Source organism: Arvicola amphibius, chromosome 3 (genome assembly GCF_903992535.2).
Source record: "Arvicola amphibius chromosome 3, mArvAmp1.2, whole genome shotgun sequence".
NCBI classification, from domain to species: Eukaryota; Metazoa; Chordata; class Mammalia; order Rodentia; family Cricetidae; genus Arvicola; species Arvicola amphibius.
The window spans coordinates 162366653-162388296 of NC_052049.1; the positions used below are offsets into that span (position 1 = coordinate 162366653).

General features: G+C 39.6%; 2 protein-coding genes across 6 annotated transcripts in view; both read left to right on the forward strand.

The window, feature by feature from the left end:
* The window catches only part of Atr (ATR serine/threonine kinase), a 115243-nt gene extending 107365 nt beyond the window's left edge, over nt 1–7878 (forward strand). For both annotated transcript variants that reach the window (XM_038321928.2, XM_038321929.2), the window contains exons 44-47: nt 4–157; nt 1237–1388; nt 6150–6255; nt 7683–7878. In XM_038321928.2, the coding sequence (XP_038177856.1) occupies nt 4–157; nt 1237–1388; nt 6150–6255; nt 7683–7856 (586 nt within the window). In that variant the 3' untranslated portion in view covers nt 7857–7878. The remainder of the gene's footprint in view (nt 1–3; nt 158–1236; nt 1389–6149; nt 6256–7682) is intronic.
* A 3161-nt stretch (nt 7879–11039) lies between these two features.
* The window catches only part of Xrn1 (5'-3' exoribonuclease 1), a 92701-nt gene continuing 82096 nt past the window's right edge, over nt 11040–21644 (forward strand). For all 4 annotated transcript variants that reach the window (XR_005284675.1, XM_038322976.1, XM_038322977.1 and 1 more), the window contains exons 1-3: nt 11040–11208; nt 17500–17732; nt 20462–20559. Coding sequence is in view for 3 of the 4 variants with exons in the window: in XM_038322976.1 (XP_038178904.1) it covers nt 11134–11208; nt 17500–17732; nt 20462–20559 (406 nt within the window). In the remaining variant the exon portion in view is untranslated. The remainder of the gene's footprint in view (nt 11209–17499; nt 17733–20461; nt 20560–21644) is intronic.

Genomic DNA, 21644 nt, shown 5'->3' on the forward strand with positions numbered 1-21644 from the left:
TAGGTACAGTAGTAGATCTGCATATTGCCGTTCTACTGCAGTCATGTCAATGGTTGGCTATATTCTGGGGCTTGGAGATCGTCATGGCGAAAACATTCTTTTTGATTCTCTTACTGGTGAATGTGTACATGTAGACTTCAACTGTCTTTTTAATAAGGTATGATGTGACTTCAGTTAATTAGATATATTCCCTGGAATTTTCTCTCCCCTACTATTGCTCTCCCTAGCTATACCTATTAGAATTTGAAAGAATGATGTAGAAAGCTAGCAAGAATTTTAAGTTCTGACTTAAGTTACATAAACATGAGCAGATAAGTTCATTTTACAAGCACTACTTTCATAAAGTCAGATTGTTTAATATTTCCAAATCTGACAGTATATGAGAATGATCCTGGTTAAAGAAAAAGTATCAGGCTGGGATAGTTCATTGGTGCACTTACCTAGCATTTGCTAGGCCCTGAATTCAAGCTCTAGCAATTAAATATTAAAAGCTATAACAAACAGTATCAGGATGGGTCCTTCAGAACAAATTAAAAGCTATTGGTTACATCTCTAAAAACTTCTGTAATTATCTACAATTACAGTTCTCGAGGAAGATTAGAAGGTCATCTCGGTTTCTTTAACCCTATCTTTTTTTGGGTTGCATTAACTATTAAAGGAAGATGAAAAAGTTCATAGACTCAGCTGAAAAGAAAAAATAATAAGTGGTATAGATCAGACTATACAAAAGGGGAATTTAGGATAACTGTTTAGAGGGCTAAAAGAATTATGGAAGAGACATGATCAATAATGTCAGAAAATGAACAGCTGGACTAAGTTGTTTCTTTCCCTTTCGGAAGGAAAAGTCTGGCTATTTCCTATTTTAAAGTGATAGTTGTAAAAAGAAAATAAGAAAAAGGAGGAAAGAAAGACGTGGGAAAAATTATATACTATTATTGAGACTAAATATTGAATGCATAAATATTCTTTATAGCAATATTCAGTATACTAAGCTGTAGAATCTGAATTCATTCATCTTCTTGATTTTATCTAAGATCAATCCATGATTTCAAATTGCCCAAAAAGGAGCGCAGAGTTATAAGGCTCTTTTCAAGAGATGCCTCTAATGTAATTACATAAATATTTGGATGATATTTTTTTCTCTTTCCTAAAGGAATCTAGACATGAAGTTCCAAACTCTTTGCACAAAGGTTTTATGTTTATTATTACCATATAATAAAACTATTTGTTTTTAAGGGAGAAACTTTTGAAGTTCCAGAAATTGTACCATTTCGCCTGACTCATAATATGGTTAATGGAATGGGTCCTATGGGAACAGAGGGTCTGTTTCGAAGAGCATGTGAAGTTACACTGAGGCTGATGAGGGATCAGAGAGAACCTTTAATGAGGTAAATCATCTGTGCTTTGTATATAATCTACTAGTGTAGATACCAATCCCTTAATACATTTTCTTTATATGGAAACCACTTCATGTTAGCTAAAGTATATTTTTAAAAATAATAACTTAAGGCTTGGAATGATGGTTCATGCTTGTCGTCCCACTGAAAGAGAGAATAATGCGAGTTCTATGCCATCCTGATCTACATACTGAGTTCCAGGCCAGGCATTGCTATGCAGTAAGGTGTGCTCCTCCCCCCAAAAAACACTCCAGTTTTTAGTGTGTTTTTGTATAGTCCCATAATTACTAATCCATTTGCCTTCTCTAATTTTAAGATATTTTTGATACAAAACTTATTTTTTGGTTGTGAGCCTACCCTTTAACAGTTAAGCCATCTCGCCCACCCACAAGACACTTTTGTAGCATTAACGATCAGACTCAACTTCTTACTCCTTTCCATTTCCACTAATACACACCTATCTCTGGATTTCCTATTGTAATGGTTTAAGTAAAATGGCACTGTTCCCCGAGTTACTGCAACCACTGTGGGCCATGAAGGCAGCCAGCCCAGGCAGGGAGCCCCCAGTGGCCTGCAGGACATGAGGGCCAGCGGGTCCTAGGCATGGAGCCGCGTGGTGGGTGAGAGACCTAGAAGGATAGGCACGCCATGCAGAATGAGGTTGAATATTTATTTAGTGAGTAATGGAAGGGAAGGGAGGGGAGAAGAGGGAAGAACAGAGAGAGGTAGGAGAGAGAGAGAGAGAGAGAGAGAGAGAGAGAGAGAGAGAGAGAGAGAGAGAGAGAGAGAGAGAGAGAGAGAGAGAGAGAGAGAGAATCAAAGTCGAAAGGGGAGAAGTGGGGAAAGGGAATGAGGCATAAGTTTAAGTTGCCTCCTGGAGATAGAGACAGAAAGGGATAGAGCTCAGGCCTGAAGTGGAAGGAAGATCTGCCTACTTAGGCAGTGGACAGGGGAGGGAGTGGGTGGGACTTGTCTCTTACAGGGGCAGGACAAACCATTACACTGACATTTAATATCAGTTTGATCACATAATTTGTGGCCTTTTGAGTCTGTCTTTTTTAATGTATCATAGTAGTTTCCAGGTTCATGATTAAGTACTTCATTCTTTTTAATTACCAAGTAGTGTTTTGTTATATGAATGATACAGTGTTTTATTATTCAATCATCAGCTAATTGACATTTTTGTATTGGTCCTACCTTTTGGCTATTATGAATAGCATGGCTATGAATTTTGTGCAAAAGCTCTATGTGGACAAATATTATCAGTTCTTTTGTGTATGCCTGGGATGGAACTGTGGAATCACAGTACTTTGAATAACTATCAGCAACTATAAAAACTATAATTCCATTAGTAATGTATGTGAGTTTCCATTTCTCCACCTCTTGACCAGCATTGAAGGTGTCATTATTATTTAAATCATCATACTGGGGGTGAAGTAGTATTCCATTGTAGTTTTAATTTATATTTTTCTAATGTCCATGAATGTTCAGCATTGGCTTTTTGTTCCCTTATTAGCATTTGTATGTCTTTTTAGGAATATATATTCAAATCATTAGCATATTATTCTATTATGGGTGTGTCTTGCTATGTTAACCTAATCTGTCCTTAAACTCCTGGACTCAATCTATCCTCCTGCCTCGGCATCTCTAGTAGCTAGGACTATAGACACATACCACTTTGCATGTCTCCTTTGCCTGTTTTTTAATTGGACTGTCTTTTATACTTGCATTGTATTAAATTGACTTCTTTACTTATTATGGATACAAGAACCTTCTGACATATATATGATCAAGAAATATTTTCTCTCGCTTTTTAAATTTTTATTTTATGTGAGTGGGTATTTGTCTGAATATATGTTTGTGCACACTACATGTGTGTTTGTGGTGCCTATGTAGGCCAAAAGAGGGTGTTTGATCCCTTTGAACTGGAACCATAGGCAGTTATGAGCTGCCATGATGGTACTGGGAATTGTCCTCTGAAAGCATAGTCAATGCCCTTAACCATTTCTAAAAGTTGCTTTCCTGCCAGAGGGTGATGGCTCATTGGCTAAAAACACATACTGCTCTTGTAGAAGACCCAAATTGAATTCCAATCACCCATGTCAGGCAGCTAACAACTGCCTGTAACTCTAACTCCAAGGGAACAAGGGAATCCATGATTCTGGCCTCCCTAGGCTTCTATACTGTGTATGCATGCACAGTTTTTTTTCCAAAGCTTCATTCCTTATTTGAGAGATGGTTCAGTTCATAAAGCACCTGCCTCACAAGTGTGAGGATCTGAGTTCGGATCTCCAGGATCCGTATGACCTGGGTTTTGTGGCAAGCACCTATAATAGCATCAATGGTAAGACAGGAAGCGAAGACAAGCAGAAGACTGGAGTTTGCTAGCCAGTTAGTCTGGCCTACATAGCAAAATTGGCCAACGAGAGACCCTTTTTGGTGAAAGGCACCTTAGGGCCAACCCCTGAGGTTGTCCTCTTCCCTCCACACGTCATGCACAACTTTTCTATCAATTTTATTTTTGTTGTTGATTGCTAGTTTACAGTAGAGCTGCTCTTGTCCTGAAGCCTACTGGGCTACATTGGCTCTGAGGAGTTACTTTGTGGATACCTACAGGTTTTCCCTCTACATCAGCAACTCAGCTAATTGCTGGGGTTTAATCAACAGGTACTAGATGGAGCAAGGTGAATTTTGTTGATCTTAAGAGATAAGGCAGCCAGGTGGTGGCGCACGCCTTTAATCCCAGCACTCGGGAGGCAGAGGAAGGCGGATCTCTGAGTTCGAGGCCAGCCTGGTCTACAAGAGCTAGTTCCAGGACAGGCTCCAAAGCTACAGAGAAACCTTGTCTCGAAAAAACAGAGAGAGAGAGAGAGAGAGAGAGAGAGAGAGAGAGAGATAGAGAGAGAGAGAGAGAGAGAGAGAGAGAGAGAGAGTGAGAGCGAGAGAGGGGGAGGGAGGGAGAGAGAGAGGGGGAGGGAGGGAGGGAGGGAGGGAAGGAGGGAGGGAGGGGGGGAGGGGGGGAAGGGGAAAGAGAAGGGGAGAGAAGAGAGGGCAGTCAGTTTTTCACTTTTAATTTATGTTGTGCATGTGGAGGCTATTGGTCAGCATTAGCTATCTTCATTAATTGCTTTCCACTTTCAGATAGGGATTCTCACTGAACATGGAGTTCACTGATTTGTTAGACTGGCTGGCCACTGAGTGTCAGTCAGCACCACCTCCACCTCATCACAGCTGAATTACAGACAGTGCTGGTGCTCCTGGCCTTTTACACGGGTGCTGGAGATCGGAACTCAGGTCTTGAGGCTTGTACAGCAAGCACCTATTGATTGAGTTACCTCCCCTGTTCAGAAAAGCAGATTTTTTTTTTTAATGTGTAGTCCAGGCTGGCCTCGAACTCATGATCCTCCTGCTGTGGCATACACCACCTCAACTGGCAGAAAAGCAGATTTTTAAAGGACTTTTAAAGTTATCTTTTATTTTTAAAAACAGAATTATAGACATTGGTAGAATACTCTGTTAAACACAGATAAACGGACATTTCACCCAGAGGAAATCATCATTAAGAGAGCCTATACACAACACTTTTTTTAGTAAAGTCAGGAAAATCTTTTGAAGTGACCCAGCACTGGAAAAAAGTGTTTTGAGAAGTAAAAGGTTAGTGAGTTTTAAGAAGGAATTTTTTTCTTTTGTGTGTGTGTGTGTGTGTGTGTGTGGTGTTGTTTTTGTTTTTCAAGACAGGGTTTCTCTGTAGCTCTTGTATACTAGGCTTGCCTCGAACTCACAGAGATCTGCCTGCCTCTGCTTCCCGAGTGCTGGGATTAAAGGCGTGCGCCACCACCGCCCGGCTAAGAAGGAAATGTTTTAAAAGAAGTAGAGGAAGAGGAACTAAAACTATCCATTATGCATTGCAGAAAAATCAGGGAACCAGACTGTTACTGAGTAGTGAAGTAGTAGTAGATACTAGGTGGAGTGAGTGTGCAGACTCCGTACAAGGGAGCCTGGGTGGCAGATGGACACGAGTGGGGGTGACAGCTCACTTTCCATCCAGGGCAAGACTGCAGATGGCATTTGTTACTGCTTTAGGAATATAGGAAAAATAGTTAGGAAAAGACAGTGAATTTTGTTTTGAATATAGTTTGAGATATCTGTAATATATCTAAACAGGTTTCCCCATAGGTAGTTGGGGTTGATGTCTAGAGCACAGAAGAAAGTGAGCTTAATCTGTATGGTAACTGAAGGTATTGTATATTCCTTGAACATAGCAGAAGTTAATAAAAACTCATTTAACAAGTAACAGTATATATCTTGAGATGTCACACAGAATTCATCTTACTCCTCAAAAAACATCTGACTCTTCCTTACCTCTTTACCTTTCCCTTACCCCTACCCCTCTACCGCCCAAAATAATTTCACATAAACTATATGAAGATGTAGTATAATCCTAGAACTTGTAATTACCTTAACTTCCTATTCTTTGTGTATTCTACTTTTTGTTGTTGTTTGTTTTGGGTTTTGTTTTGTTTCTTTTTCTGAAACAGGGTTTCTCTTTAGCTTTGGAGCCTGTCCTGGAACTAGCTCTTATAGACTAGGCTGGCTTTGAACTCACAGATCTGCCTGCCTCTGCCTCCCGAGTGCTGGAAGGCATGCACCATCACTGCCCAGATTATTCTACTTTTAAATATTTATTTTAGTAAGATTTCTTTTTGCAAAGGTAAAGAATTTATTACTATATTATATCTGTTTCAATTTTAGTGTCTTAAAGACTTTTCTACACGATCCTCTCGTGGAATGGAGTAAGCCAGTGAAAGGACATTCCAAAGCCCCACTGAACGAGACAGGGGAGGTTGTCAATGAAAAGGTTCGTAAAAGCTTCAGCTTGGCATAAGCAAATAGTTTCTCTCTCTTTAAATGAGATCTGATTCCAAATACTGTTGGTGACCTAAATGTTAATTACATTGGAATCTAAAATTAGCTACAACCTTAGAGTTGACAGAAATACATTGAGGAGTCTTTTTCTCCTCTACCCCCATTTTGATGCTGGATTCAACCCAAGGCCTTGTATATGCTAAGTACATGCTCTAATTAATTTCAATACCACCAGGCTTCATCCTTGTCCTGAAAATTACTTTTCTAATAATATCATTTTCAATTTTGCATTTTCTTAAGAAGCTGTAAAGAATTCCAAGTAGTTTACTTAAAATTCCTTTTGCGTGCACTAATGTAAATTTATTAGCCATTAGAGCATTGCTACCATCATTAGAATCTTCACTCAAATATTTAAGAGCTAACATTTCAAAATAGGTTACTTTTTGTTTGCTTTATTTTGTTTCTGATAGTAGAAAGGAATAGAACCCAGGGTCTCTTGTGTGCTAAACACACATGCTACATCCCTAGTTCTCAAAACAGATATTTTAAATTAATGCCTTTCTGGAACTGTGGTGGATTATGTAATGTTGTACTCTTTTGACTTTTTGGAGAACTTGCCACAGAGCTCCCAAATAAATCACATACAGAGGCTTATTCTTAGCTATGAACACCCAATCTAAGCTTGGCTTGTTTCTTGTCAGCTTTTTGGGTTTTTTTTTTTTTGGGGTTTTTTTTTTGTTTTTTTTTTTTTTTTTTTTTTTTTTTTGGTGTTTTTCAAGACAAGGTTTCTTTGTAGCTTTGGTGCCTGTCTTGGAACTAGCTCTTATAGACCAGGCTGGCCTTGAACTCACAGAGATCTGCCTGCCTCTGCCTCCCAAGTGCTGAGATTAAAGGCATGCTCCACCACTGCCCGGCATCTTTCTCTATTTCTGTATACCTTTCTTTGTTTCTTTTTCCATGGCTGGCTGCTGATGTTCTCCTCTCCTTCTGTTGTTCCTCATTCTTCTCTTCTCCCAGAGTTCACCTTCTATTTATACTCTCTGCCTGCTAGCCATGCCTATCCTTGCACTTGACCATTAGGACCATTGGGTGTTTTAGACAGGCACAGTAACACAGCTTCACAGAGTTAAACAAATGCAGTGTAAACAAAAGTCACACACCTGAAAATAATATTCCCCAACAGTAATGTGCAGAGTTACCTGGTAATTTTTATAGTATAGAAACATGTGGATTAGCAGATGTCAATCATTGTAAACATCAAAGCCAGCATCTCAAGTTAACTGGGTTTCATTGCTATGAATGGGATATTGTTTGGTTAAACGGTGCTAACATTAAGTAGTAAGAAAAGTAGAAGCTCCAAATTACTAACAGTACTTGTTATTGGGTCTGTAGTCTTAATGACTTTCTGTATTTTTTTAGGCCAAAACCCATGTTCTTGACATTGAACAACGACTACAAGGTGTAATCAAGACCCAAAATAGAGTAACAGGGTTGCCATTATCTATTGAAGGACATGTGCATTACCTCATACAAGAAGCTACTGATGAAAACTTGCTATGTCAGATGTACCTTGGTTGGACCCCATATATGTAAAATAAAATTATTTCAAAGACTATATTAATAATCTGAAATTCCTGTGTTACTAATCAGAGGTATGTCTTTAAGTCTAAATTACAACACACATTTACTTATATTCTTAGAGAAACTGGTATTTCTCTGTGATTGTATTAACAATTATGGATTCAATTCTTAAAACACTTTCTTAGTACATTCTTGTGTATTTCACCTAGAGAGATAAAACATTGTATTCTCATGATCAAAAAACAATGTAACTGGAAGGAACCAGCCAGCCTAATTTCATTTTGTAGTTTTTATAAATTTCCTTTTCAAAGTGTTAGTTTAAGGTTTCATTTGAACAGCAACAAGTTATATTGACTTTTATGTGGGCAGGAACTAGACTGGACCGGTCCACAGAGCTACCTCTTCTGCCCTGTAGGTAATGATAGCACATCATTAAATTCACATCATAAAGCTTTTAGTATACAGGAAAATGTAATCAAGAGAGAGACTCAGGAAACATGAATATGAAAAATAAATCAGCTATGTAATTATTTTGTGATACTGAATATTGAACTATGCTAGATATATGTTCTACCATTGAGCCACAGCTCAGCCCTAAAATTCTGTAATTTTAAAGACACTACCACATGGTTGGTATGTGGAAATATACAGTACAGTAGTGATGGAAAACACAATACTTAAAATTCTCTTAAGATTTTAAAATCTAAAGGTTTTTAATGTGTTTAGTTGTTTTCTATACAGTTTCTTATAGATTAAAATGAAAAGAATTGCAAAATAATACATTTATTACAGATAAATGAAAACTTCTATAACTCTGCCTTTTTTCTCCTGTGAGTATAAGTATAATGAGGTAAAACACAATAAGCCAGAAGGCATAAATGTGGAAACTGGAACATAACGTTTACTACTCACACCTTGATGCTAACAGTTAAGGTCAGGGTAATAAGGCAATCTTGTTTTCAGTACCCAATGGGTTGGGGGTGCATGTGTGTGCTTTTTATCCATTTTAATTTGATTTTGGTGGTTTGTTCATAAAGACATGTTTAAACTAAATAGTTAATTTGCACTGATGTATATATATTTGTTACATACAGTACTGGATTACATAAGGATCATTTCATACAAATATATACTTTGAAAACTTCCTCCCATACTTCCTGCTGTTCCTGCCTCAGTCTCTTTTGTTCCCTTTGACAGTGTTTCTGCTTTCATGTCCCATATATATACATGATTTGAAGTAGCTATATAAAATTTAGGAACCATAAATGAAAGAAAATGTAATCTCTCTGAGACTGACTTAATACACTTAATATAGTGATCTACACTTGCATCCATTTTCTTGCAAATGATATATAACTTCATTCTTCATTACTAAAAAATATATTTTCTATATTGATTCCTATATTTTTAAGGATCATTTTCTAAATACAATGCCAATCTAACCTCTTAGAAGGTCAGTCAATGTTTAGTGCTTTATCATCTAAATAATTCAACCTGATTTTCATTTCCCAAAGCAAAATCATATTTTTTTACAAATGTAACCTGTGTGAAGGTCATGAGATTTGGAAACATCTTAAGAATAAAACAAGCTGGGTGTGATGGTGCACACCTTTGATCCCAGTACTTTGGAATTAGAGGCAGGTTGATCTCCGTGAGTTTAACCTGATCTATATAGTGAGTACTAGGACAGCCAGGGCTACATAGGATCAATAAAGAATAAAACAATTTGTTGTGTAAGTTTGTAGACATTAAGAAAAGTGGCTGGGCCGTGGTGGCACAAGTCTTTAATCCCAGCACTCAGGAGGTAGAGGCAGGCGGATCTCAGTGTGTTTGAGGACCGCCAGGACGGTTAGACAGAAAAACCCTGTCTCGAAAAAAAAAAAAAACAAAAAAAACTAAACAGTCCTGCATGGAGAGTGAAGTCATATACAAAAGGTTCTCTTGACTAAACAGTCCTGCATGGAGAGTGAAGTCATATACAAAAGGTTCTCTTGACTAAAGATGGATGCTGTCCAAATCCTAATCATGGAAGACAGGCAGTACCAAAGGAAAGACTTCAGTAACTTCCAAAGTACTTACCATAATGGAAGTCACATAATGATAAAGACATACAGAGATGTTCATGGTGGCTTTCATCTTGTTTGATTGTGACAGATTGTCATGTAGGATAAAGTCTGGAACTTGTGTAGGTGAAGAAGACCTAGAACTCCTGATCTGCCTCCATCCTTCAAGTGCTGAGATAAAGACTTTCATGCTACACCATGCTTTTTGAGTTTTTGATGAGATAGGCTTTCATGTTGTAAAATCGCCTTGAACTTGCCGTGTACCTGAGGATAGCCTAACCTCTGACCCCACATGCCTCCTAAGTGCTGGGTTCATAGGCGCGCGGGGCCACAGCAGCCTCTTTGTTTTTGTTTTGTTGTTGTGGGTTTCTCTGTTTTGCACAGGGTATCAACAATTGAGGATAAGCGGAATGACCCAGTCTTGAAACGCTGGGAAGTTGTTCTTAAAAGAAGCTCTAGTGCAGATTTACATTACTCAGAAAATAACTCCCCTCACAAACTAACCGAAACTTTCCCAGTCCGTGCTGAAAAAGTTTAGCAATCCCAGAAGGGCAAGCCGCAGTATAAAATCCAGTGTCAATACCCTCTCTTACTCAGGGTTTCTATTGCTGTAATAAACATCATGGCCAAAAGCAACCTGGGAAGGAAAGGGTTTATTCGGCTCACACACCTCCACATCACAGTCCTGCGTCGGGAATCGAAACCACGAAGGAACGCTGCTTTCTGGCTTGTTCACTCACTCAGCTTTCTCATATACCTCAGGACCAAGGGTGGCACCAGTCCACAATGAACTGGGTCCTCCACATCGATCATTAATCAAAATATTCCCAAAGGCCAATCTGGAGACAGCATTTTTCTCAGTTGAGGTTCCTCTTCCCAATGACTCTCCCATGTGTCAAGCTGACATAAAACTAACCAGTACATTCTCCCAATTGTTTTCATGCCACCTGCAAGTCCACTCCTCTTCCAATCTGTATCTTCAAGTTGAGTTTACCACAGCAGTCACACCTCTTGTGCCGCCACCAACGAGTACGGAAAAGCAGCGAGGTAGACAGGACGCCCCGCCCACCGACACCGTCCTGCCCCTCTAGGCCCGCGGCTTGCTCTATGGTCTGGCGGACCTTGTGTTGTCATCCTCCGAGCGACGGCCGGAGGCGGCGGCGTAGGCCCGGGCGGGGCGTTTGGTTTCGTTTTTGCACCTACTGGAATTAGTGTCGACGGTCAAAATGGGAGTCCCCAAGTTTTACCGATGGATCTCGGAGCGGTATCCCTGCCTCAGCGAAGTGGTGAAGGAGCATCAGGTGGGTGAGCACAGGCCGCGGTGCAAGAGGCGGGCCCGCAGGCCTCTGCGCTGTGTGGGACCCGGGCCAACCAGCTCCTGCCGGTGCTGGTCAGCAGCTGGACAGGAGGAGGAGAGGGAGGACGGAGAGTTGGCGGTCTCCAAGTGAGCCGCATCGGGTAGAGGCAGGTACGATCTGTGTGGCTGCGCCGGATGCTTGCGGCAGATCTGAGCTCCCCCGGGAGAGCCTTCCGCGACTTCCGAAGGAGTCTTAATGAGGAGGCTTTTAGGAGCCCCCTGTCCTCCTGGGAGTCGCAACTGGCTTCACCTCAGGCTGCGAGGCTGAGTGGGATGCTTTCCTGGGTCTCTCCCACGCAAAGCAACAGACCTGTGTGCAAACAATAACAAACGTCCCTGCGGTGGAATTGCCTAGTACTCCAGCTGTGAAGAGCTGCATTTAACCCCATAGCCTGGACCGATTAATGTGATACCTTTGATACTCCTGTTAGCTCCCAAACAGTACCCACCCCGACCCCTTTTGTCTAGAGAAACAAAACGTTTAGATGGAGCGCAGGGATGGTGGGGCGCGGGGGATGGTGCTTAGCGGCTTTGATATGGCAGAAAAAGCCCGAAACATTATTACCAATAATTGGTGTATAATGACCCCACAGCAGCATTTATGTGAGCTCTAAAAGTGTGTATTTGTATATCTATATATTGGAATATGTTCACATATTTAAATAACAGAGGAGAGAAACCAAATGTTCTAATAGGTAAACTAGACATTGAATGATAATTTAGTATGTCACACTGAATGACTTGATAATGACTTTGGTTTTAAAAAAACTCGTTTTTGAAATTTGCATAGCTAATGAATTACTTGTGATAAGTATAACTGTATTAGTACTGAGAGTTGTCAATTATATGGGATTTTTGTTTTGTTTAAGGTACAGCATTTTTTGTTTGTTTGTTTTTTGAGACAGGGTTTCTCTGTGGCTTTGGAGCCTGTCCTGGAACTAGCTTTGTAGACCAGGCTGGTCTCGAACTCACAGAGATCCGCCTGCCTCTGCCTCCCGAGTGCTGGGATTAAAGGTGTGCGCCACCATCGCCCGGCCAAGGTACAGCATTTTTTAAAAAATCATAACACTTGTAAGGATAACGATAGAGTCCAGTCTCTGGAAAGAATTCTTTTGATGTTAAGTTCTAATAAAACTTGGCATATGAAAAAAAAAGCTTATAAAAATTACCAAAGTGCTAATCCCAGCACTCGGGAGGCAGACGCAGGTAGATCTCTGTGAGTTCTCTACAAAAGCTAGTTCCAGGACAGGCTCCAAAGCTACAGAGAAACCATGTCTCGGAAAAAAAAAAAAATGCAGTCTCTATTCTGAGAAATTTCGTTGCAAAAACAATACTGTCACTAAAAGCAGCACTATGACATAAACAGCCAGACGGATTTCCTGAAAGTTTCATATTAGATTGAAATTAAAAGTAAGGATTGTTTTAAAATTACAGCATAAGTGAGCAGTAAGACCTGGTATATCAGCAGGGCCTATTGTCCTACATCTGTAATCCCAGTGCTCAGGAGGCAGAGGCTTGCAGATCTCTGAGTTTAAGGCCAGCCAGAGGCACACAGTGAGATCCTAACTCAAAACAGATAGATAGATAGATAGATAGATAGATAGATAGATAGATAGATAGATAGATAGATAGACAGATAGATGATAGATAGACAGATGGATAGATAGAGATAGATAGAGATAGATAGATAGATAGATAGATAGATAGATAGATAGATAGATAGATGATAGATAAGGGGCTCAGAGCTCTGGTTAAGAGGGCTTGGATTTAATTCTAGCATCCACAACTGATTATAACTGCACTTCCAGAGCATGGAACACAGATATACATGCAGGAAAACCACCACCCATACACATAAAATAAATAAATAGAGACTTGGTGTATCAAAGTAATGCCTTCCACAAATACTTTATTAAAAGGACACCTAAAAGGGGGGACTAAAGAAGAAGGACCGAAGTTCTGATCCCCAGAACCCACATAAAAACTGGGAGTGGCATAGGGTACCTGTAACACCGGCTCTGGAGACTCCACTAAACAATTATAACAAGTCATGTGATACAGTATCCCCATGTTCCTGGTTTAAATATTGCTAGATAATGGAGGACAGGGACAGGTGGATCCCGAGGGCTCTCCAGCTAGTCCCACTGAATTAGTGGGCTTCACGGTCACTGAGAGATCTTTCTCAAAAAATAAAGTGAAGAAGCAGTTAAGGAAAACCCCAGAGTTGACCTCTGGCCTGCTGTGTGGGTGGCAGGGTGAGCAGGAGCAGACCTGAGGGACAGGATGGAAGGAATAGGTTTGGGAAGTGGGGAGAGGATTTGGTATCAGCACAGTCTTTTAATCCTCACATGAAAATACAAAGAGAAATTAGATTACAAAGTTTAAAGTCTATAAAACAATTACAACAAGTCATGTGATACAATATCCACATGTTACTGGTTCTAAATATTGCTAGATGATGGCAAATGATCAACAGACTCTAGACAGGGTTATAAGAGGAAAGAGGAAGAAATAACTGATGAACTTGTGAGCAGAACTCCAGAAACTTACCCTGTTAGTTTCAAAAAAGACCATGCTAGCCAATTAGATAACAGTATGTAAAACGGGTGGAGGGGTGGTTTTTTTTTCTTTGTAGCTTTGGAGCCTGTCCTGGAACTAGCTTTTATAGACCAGGCTGGTCTTGAACTCACAGAGATCTGCCTGCCTCTGCCTCCCGAGTGCTGGGATTAAAGGCGTGCACCACCACTGCCCAGCGGGGGGAGGGGTTCTGTTTAAGACTGAACAGCTGGATGGCCATGGTGGCTCAGGCCTTTAATCCCAGCACTTGGAAGACAGGCAGGTAGATCTCTGTGACCTATGCCTGGCCAACCTGGTCTACAGAGCGAATTCCAGGGAGCCAGGACTGTTACACAGAGAAGCCCTGTCTGGTAGCCGGTAATGAAGTGTCATCAGAAGGAAAAGCAATATTCCTATACATGCAAAGCTGACCTTCCAAGTGAGCATCATGGGGCACAGTATACCCTAAGGAGAAATGGCTAAGAGTAAAATGTTGTCACAGAATAAAGTAAATGTTGTCATGGAAGGGACAGTGGAAATAGAGGATGATCAGATGAAAGTTTGGAATAATTAGAGTCAAGGAATCTTGCAAAACAAGCTACCATGTTTTTTTTGTTTGTTTTTGGGTGGGGGGGGTTGGTTTTTGGGTTTTTGGGGGTTTTTTTTTTTTTTTTTTGGTTTTGGTTTTGGTTATTTTCAAGACAGGTTTTCTCTGTAGCTTTGGAGCCTGTCCTTAAACTAGCTCTTGTAGTCCAGGCTGGCCTCGAACTCACAAAGATCTGCCAGCCTCTGCCTCCCAAGTGCTGGGATTAAAGGCATGCGCCACCACCGCCTGGCTCTTTGGTTGTTTTTGTTGTTGTTGTTTAGGTTTGTTTGTTTTTTTTTTTTTTTGGTCAAGCTATCATGTTTTAAAACTTACTAAAAACTGCACAAGAAAGCTAAGTTAAAGTTTATCTGAACCTCTAGTCATTCTAAAGCTTAAGAAAATTCAGTTCATATAAAAACAACAGAAAAGGATTGAGGCCAAATGGCATACATTTTATTTATCTATATATTTAGGGGTGTGTGTGTGTGTGTGTGTGTGTGTGTGTGTGTGTGTGTGTGTGTGTGATCTAGGTACCACATGCATGCCTGGTGCCCTTAGAGGGCAGAAAAGAGCCGTGGATCCTTGGAACTGGAGGTACAGATGATTGTGAACCTCCATAAAGCTTCTGGGAACCAAATCTGGGTATTCTGCAAGTGTAATAAGTGCTCTTAGTCATTGAGCCATCTCTCCAGCTATGAATACAAAGCTTTCATTTACTTCCCTGCTCAGCAGTGGAGAAACACGTGTAATCCCTAGCACTGTGGCAGCTGAGGCAAGAAGATGGCCATTTCAAAACTAGCATGAACTACATATTAAGACCCTCTCAAAAAAGAAAAGAAAGAAAGACAAAGACTGAATGTCATGTGTGTTACCGCCACCCCCAGACTTAGTTCTAAAATCCCCACTACTCGAGAGACTGGGTTACAAAATGAGTTCAGGAACAGTTTCGGTAACTTAGTCTGTCTCAAAGTAAAAACTTCTGAAAACAATATTGGGGATATAGCTAGCCCAGTATTAGAAAGAACACCTGCCTAGCCTACCTGAAGCTCTACGGTTTAATCCCCCAGATCACAGAAAAGGGAGAAAGGAGCAGAGACTGGGATTACAGCTCAGTGACACAGCACTTGCTTAGAATGAAGGTCCAGGGTTTAATGTCCCAAAACTGCAGGAGGGAAAAACCCATTTTATTAGTGTGTGTTTGTTATGAACAACAATACATGTGTGTGAAAGACATTGTCAGCCAGATTTGTTGCAGAACCAATGCAGTAAGTACTAGAGCTGTATCTGAAACGACTTTGCGAGTTGGTCCTCTGTGGGAAACGTTTTAGGCATTTTCCCTACTGGAACTGCAGACCTTGTGCCTGTGTCTCCCAGATGTTAGCATTGCCAGGGTTCATATTTTAGGATTTCATGGTAGGATTCATATTTTACTCATATAGATTTGAAAGAAGCATTTTCATGTAGCCATTTTAGTATTTGTTAGTTTATGATTGGGGCTTTCCTTGCCCGAGATCAACACACACCACACTTTTCCACCTCGGAGCAGCTCAGGTTGATCTTGAATTATTGGGCTCACTCAATCCTCCTGCTTCCATGTTCTGAGTAGTTAAGAAAATAAGAGACATGTACCACTGCCTTTGGAGAGTCTGGTAGGTCTTGTTTTGTTTGCTGATGGCTGGGCAAGTACCCTGTCCCTCCTTTCAGTGTTAGAAATGTTTCTCCTGTGCGGAAATATCTCATGCACTTGCACTGTTTCGGCTGCTCGCTTCCATCTGTCAGCTGATTCCTTGAGAGCCGATTTCCCTTCCTTATTCTGCCTTTAGTACTGCTCCTTAGCCTTGTAACACATTTAATCTCCTAAAGAAGTGGAATCATTCTGTATAAATTATTTTTCTCTTAAGAGCTTACAATGAGGTCAGTTGGTGTTTTCAGATTCTTGAAACAAATAATAAGTCTTGAATGCTCTCTTAAACTATTGTAACTAGTAAGTGGCTTTGTTTGAGTGAACCAAAGACAAAAGTCTTGTAAACCTTTAATACTCTTTTATAAAACCTTTTGATAAAAATGGGCATTATTTTCCCGTTTATAGACGAAATTGAGACTTTGACATGCCAAGTAGCAAACAGGGAGGAAACTAATATTTTGAGTGCCATATTAACTAAGTGCTTTCTTTGTTGTTTTCCTGGGACTCTTACTTTGAATAAATGATTATTTCCTCATAGTAAGTTAGGTCAAGCTACACATATAACTACATAATTTCTTTTTGCATTACTAGTTGCTCCTGTTTACTTTCCTTTGCTTACTTTATTCAACAATGATTGTTTATTCACTTTTTAAAAGATTTTTTATTTTGTATGTATATTTACGTTATGTATGTCTGCATGTTTGATATAGGTGTGTCTTCTATCTGATGATTTCATTGGTTAATAAAGAAACTGCTTGGCCTGATAGGTCAGAACATAGGTGGGTGGAGTAGACAGAACAGGATGCTGGGAGTGAGGCAGAAGCCTCGGGCAATCGCCATGCCTCGATTCTGGGAGTGAGGCAGACGCCTCGGGCAATCGCCATGCCTCTCCTCTCCAAGAGGGACGCAGGTTAACATCTCTCCTGGTAAGCCACCCCTCATGGTGCTACACACATTATTAGAAATGGGGTAAGCAAGATGTGAGAAGTTATCCAGTAAGAGGCTAGAGCTAATAGGCCAGGCAGTGTTTAAAAGAATACAGTTTCCGTGTAATTATTTCAGGGCATAAACTAGCCAGGCGGCTCGCTGCTCATCACTACACATGTTTGTGCACATACATGTAGTACCTGAGGAGGCCAGAAGAAGGCATTGGATCCTCTAGGACTGGAGACATGGTTGGTTGTGCACAGCTTGATTGAAAGAAAGTGCCAGGATCCAAACTTGGGTCCCTGGGAGAGGCCCCCTCAAGTTTCTCTAATCAGAAGATATTACATCATCCTGTTTGGGTTTTTGTTTTGTTTTGTTTTTGTTTTGAACCATTTAAGAATCACTTTTGTCGAGCTTTAAAATAGTTATGATAATTAATAATCTGGAGTTTTGTTTTTTTTATTTGTTTGTTTGCTTTTTAGATTCCAGAATTTGATAACTTGTACCTGGATATGAATGGAATTATTCATCAGTGTTCCCATCCTAATGATGATGATGTTCACTTCAGAATTTCAGATGACAAAATCTTTACTGACATTTTTCACTACTTGGAGGTGTTATTTCGAATTATTAAGCCTAGGAAAGTGTTCTTTATGGCTGTTGATGGTGTGGCTCCTCGAGCAAAAATGAACCAGCAACGTGGAAGGCGTTTTAGGTAAATCATTTAAAACAGGTGACATAATACAGTGCATCTTCCAGTCATATTTGTTTTCTATTTAAATCTTCAAAGTAATTGGTGTACTCTATACTTATTAGCATATTTGGCTAATCAAGTCATAAACTATTAATTCTCACGAATTACATGTCAAAGCTTGTGTTGGGCTTCATGTAAAGTTCATTCTGTTCTTAGGTCCAGGTTGTCAAACTTTGCTTTGATAGTTCAGAGTAGTAGAAGGGGAGCAGAACACTTGTGGTGACCCATCTCCCTCCAGTCCCCACAGAGTGTGCGGAGGCCCTTCTAATGACAGTGAGGGAGGCAGCAAACCTACGGAGTGACCAGACCTGTCTAGATGCCGATTCTGCATAAATATGAGCCCTGATTGAGCAGTAAGGCAAATGATGAGTGGTGATTGATGGGATAGGGAAAAGAGTTCAGTTAGGGACTTGGCATTATAAGCACCATTTGTAAAAATAAAAGGGTCAGAGACAAAGAGAATTAAAATCGAACTCCTGGATGTGTCAAGTATATCTGAGTAACAGGGAAGTCAGGCTCTATTCCTGTTGGGAGGAATTCTAAGTCCAGAGTTTGATGAGTTGTTAGCATAATGAAAGGCTTAATCATAATGACAGAATAAAAAAAAATGATATGGTGACACACGTCTTTAATCCCAGCACTTGGAAGGCAGGCGAATTTCTGTGAGCTCAAGGCCAGCCTGATCTACAGAGTGAGTTCCAGGATAGCCAAAGATAAACAGAGAAGCCCTGTCTCGAAAATCAAAAAAACAAAATAACAAAAACAACAAAGAGTGACAGAAGTATTCATGCATCAAATGTAGATGTTGTCGAGAAAGTTGACACAGTGTTGAAGAAGCCTTCAGTGAGACTAAGGGCAGGAAGGCAGAGTATTGATTAACTATTAAAACAAACAAACAGACTCTGAAAATGTTGAAAATACTAGGATCTTTAAATGCAATGACTTTTTTTAAACCAAAATTAAAATTTCTAAGGACTACCTAAAAACTTAATCAGAATCTCTAGTCGGAAAACTATACTAGCTATCAATACATGGTATTGATAGTTTTAGGGAGCCACTAGCCTAAAAACTCAGATTAGGATGCTGATGGTTCAGGCCTTTATCCCAATATTTGTGAGTAAAGCCAGCCTGGTCTCCTTAGAGTTCAGCCACCAGAAGGTGTCAGTGTATCTTAGCTCTGTCGTCTAGATCTACATTAGACAAAATGGATACCCTACTCTTTGCTTCTCGGTATCTGAAATGTTACTAAGTGTTGGTATTGGCTCTTGTCACTCTTCCATCATTGCTGAACCCTCACCCCCAACAGCCCTAGTGACTCAGCTGACATGCTGGTATCATCAGACTTCCTCCCACCTTTATCTAACTAACAAAAATCAACTCATTTCTAGAAACTTAACTTCAGGGAGACCTACCAACTCTATTTTTAACTTCATAACCTTTTCAGTATCAGAAATACAGACTTCTGGCTGGGGATTAGGACCAATCAAGGCATTGGAACTACCACAACCGTATATTAAATGCTAGGCTGTCACTAGGAGTCCCATATTTCCTAGAAAGTCCCCCATCAGCTTCATACTTTAATGCTTGATGTCTTCGCTCTGAGTCTGGTTTTTATCCATACTGTGCCACTAAAATTTCCTTACAAGATCACAGGCTTATGTCCTAATCCATGTCTGAGTCTCATTGCTTCCTCTACCCACAGTGAGCAACAGTGCTGATCCTTCTTTCTGTTTGTGTCCTGTTGGACCTTTGTCATCTTCCCTTTATCTGCTTCTTTTTTTCTTAAATTATCATTGAAGTTTATTTCCTTGACTCTTGGCCCGAGTGATGGCATCTGATGACTTAGGTTACTATGTCTCTACTAATGACTCCCAATTTTATCTTTAAGGTATTTTTCACACTCCCAAGTTCCTTTTCTATTGAAACACTTGTCTCCTTTTGGGTAGCCTAGATACCAGAAGGCTTCCCATTTTCAGAACTGAATTCATCCTCCATAAAGCAACTCTTTTTTCTCTTTCCTTCTTCCATACTGTGTGATTAACTGCCCCACCCAAAGCCCAAGAGTCATTTGAACTCCTTCTGTGTCTTTATTCCTGACGTCTACAATTGAGTTATACTTCTTCTTGTCATCTTTTTAGAATCTAGTATCTCAGCTTAGAGTATCATTATCTTTAGATTATTTTAATAGTTGTTTCTGTATTGCAGCTAGATTAAACATGGCTATTCAATATTCCCTCCCCTGTAGAGTGTAATCTTTAAACCCTGGCATCATTTTTGTTACATTTTATCTACTCATATCATTGATTATTAGGAAAATTATTAAAATCATTAAATGGTATAATTAGATATAGCAAACACAATTGACACCTAAAGCCTTTGACCTTGTTTCTGGAGTAAATTTGCTATATATTGATGTTAGAATTACTTAAATGTTGTAGTGATTTGTGTGCTTTTTACTATTTTAATGTCCAACTCCTGTAGTCTTCATATTTAAAAAAGCCTCAATTTTGTAAATAAAAGAAAGAATTCCTAGGCTTATTCATTTCTATTGTAATTATTCTTTAAAATTGAATAGTTTTGAACCTTAAGGCTGACAAATTAGTGTTTTATGTAAAAATCTTCTAAACAATAGTTGTGTGATACATTTGTTTTCTACAAAATGTAAGATATTTTTCTCTTTGACTTTTAAGGTCAGCCAAGGAGGCAGAAGACAAAATTAAAAAAGCAATTGAAAAGGGAGAAACACTTCCTACAGAAGCCAGATTTGATTCTAACTGTATCACGCCAGGTAAACGGAAAGATATTCTAAAGACTTAATATAGAAATTGAACATTTTTTAAATGTGTTTTTGTTTTTAGACTCTTTGTTCTTAGGCATTCATTAGCCATATTTTCACAGTTCTGTCTCCTCATCATGTTGGTTGTGAAGGTTCCTATAAAGATCCACTGCAGTGTTTGCAGGCGTTGATAAGCAGATACGGAGAGGACATTGCCAGCTGCATAGAGTTCCTGACCTGACCTAGAAGGAACTTACGGGGGCTTTCAGTTTATTCTGGTCAGTTACTGGTATCAAATAGACAAGTTTCTATATCTACCCATTGGTTTCAGGATAAGAAACCCATTCTTTTAATCCAGAGAGTTTATTCCTCTACCTCCCAAAGGAATCTAGGATTTTTATGACTTTAAGAAAATAGGACCAGTGAAGTGGCTCAGCAGATAAAGGCAGTTGCTGTCCATCCTGATGACCTGAGTTCAATTCCCAGGACCTGCATGCTGAAAGAGAGACCAACTCCTGCAAATTATCTTCTGACATAGACACACACAAATAAAATAAATTCATAAATATAAAAAATATTAGTAATTTATTAGTAATTTGTTTAACTTTATATACATCACCCTACTTGATACGCTTGAGGGAGTTGACTGGCATCTTTATAGTCCTTTATTTTGAACAGAAATCTTAAATGGTACTTTTTAAATTCCATACAAACAAGTGATTTGTTGTTGTTGTTGTTTTACATACACATTGCTCAATTTAATAAGCAGTTTCTCCTGGATATAGTTTAAGATAGTATTGCCTTTGACTGTTGGTCATCTTAGATTTTTTTTATAATATAATCATTTATACTCACACTTTCATATTAAAATAATTTTTCATGTTAAGAATAGTAGGTATTGGGGCTACAGAGGTGGCTCAGTGGTTAAAAGTACTGATAGTTCTTGCAGAGGACCTGGGTTCGATTCCCAGCATCCACATGGTAGCTTACAACTGTCTCTAACTCCAGTTCTAGAAGATCAGATGCTCTCTTTTGGCTTCCAAGGCACTGCACGCAAATGGCTCATATACATATGTCTGTGTGTGTGTGTGTGTGTG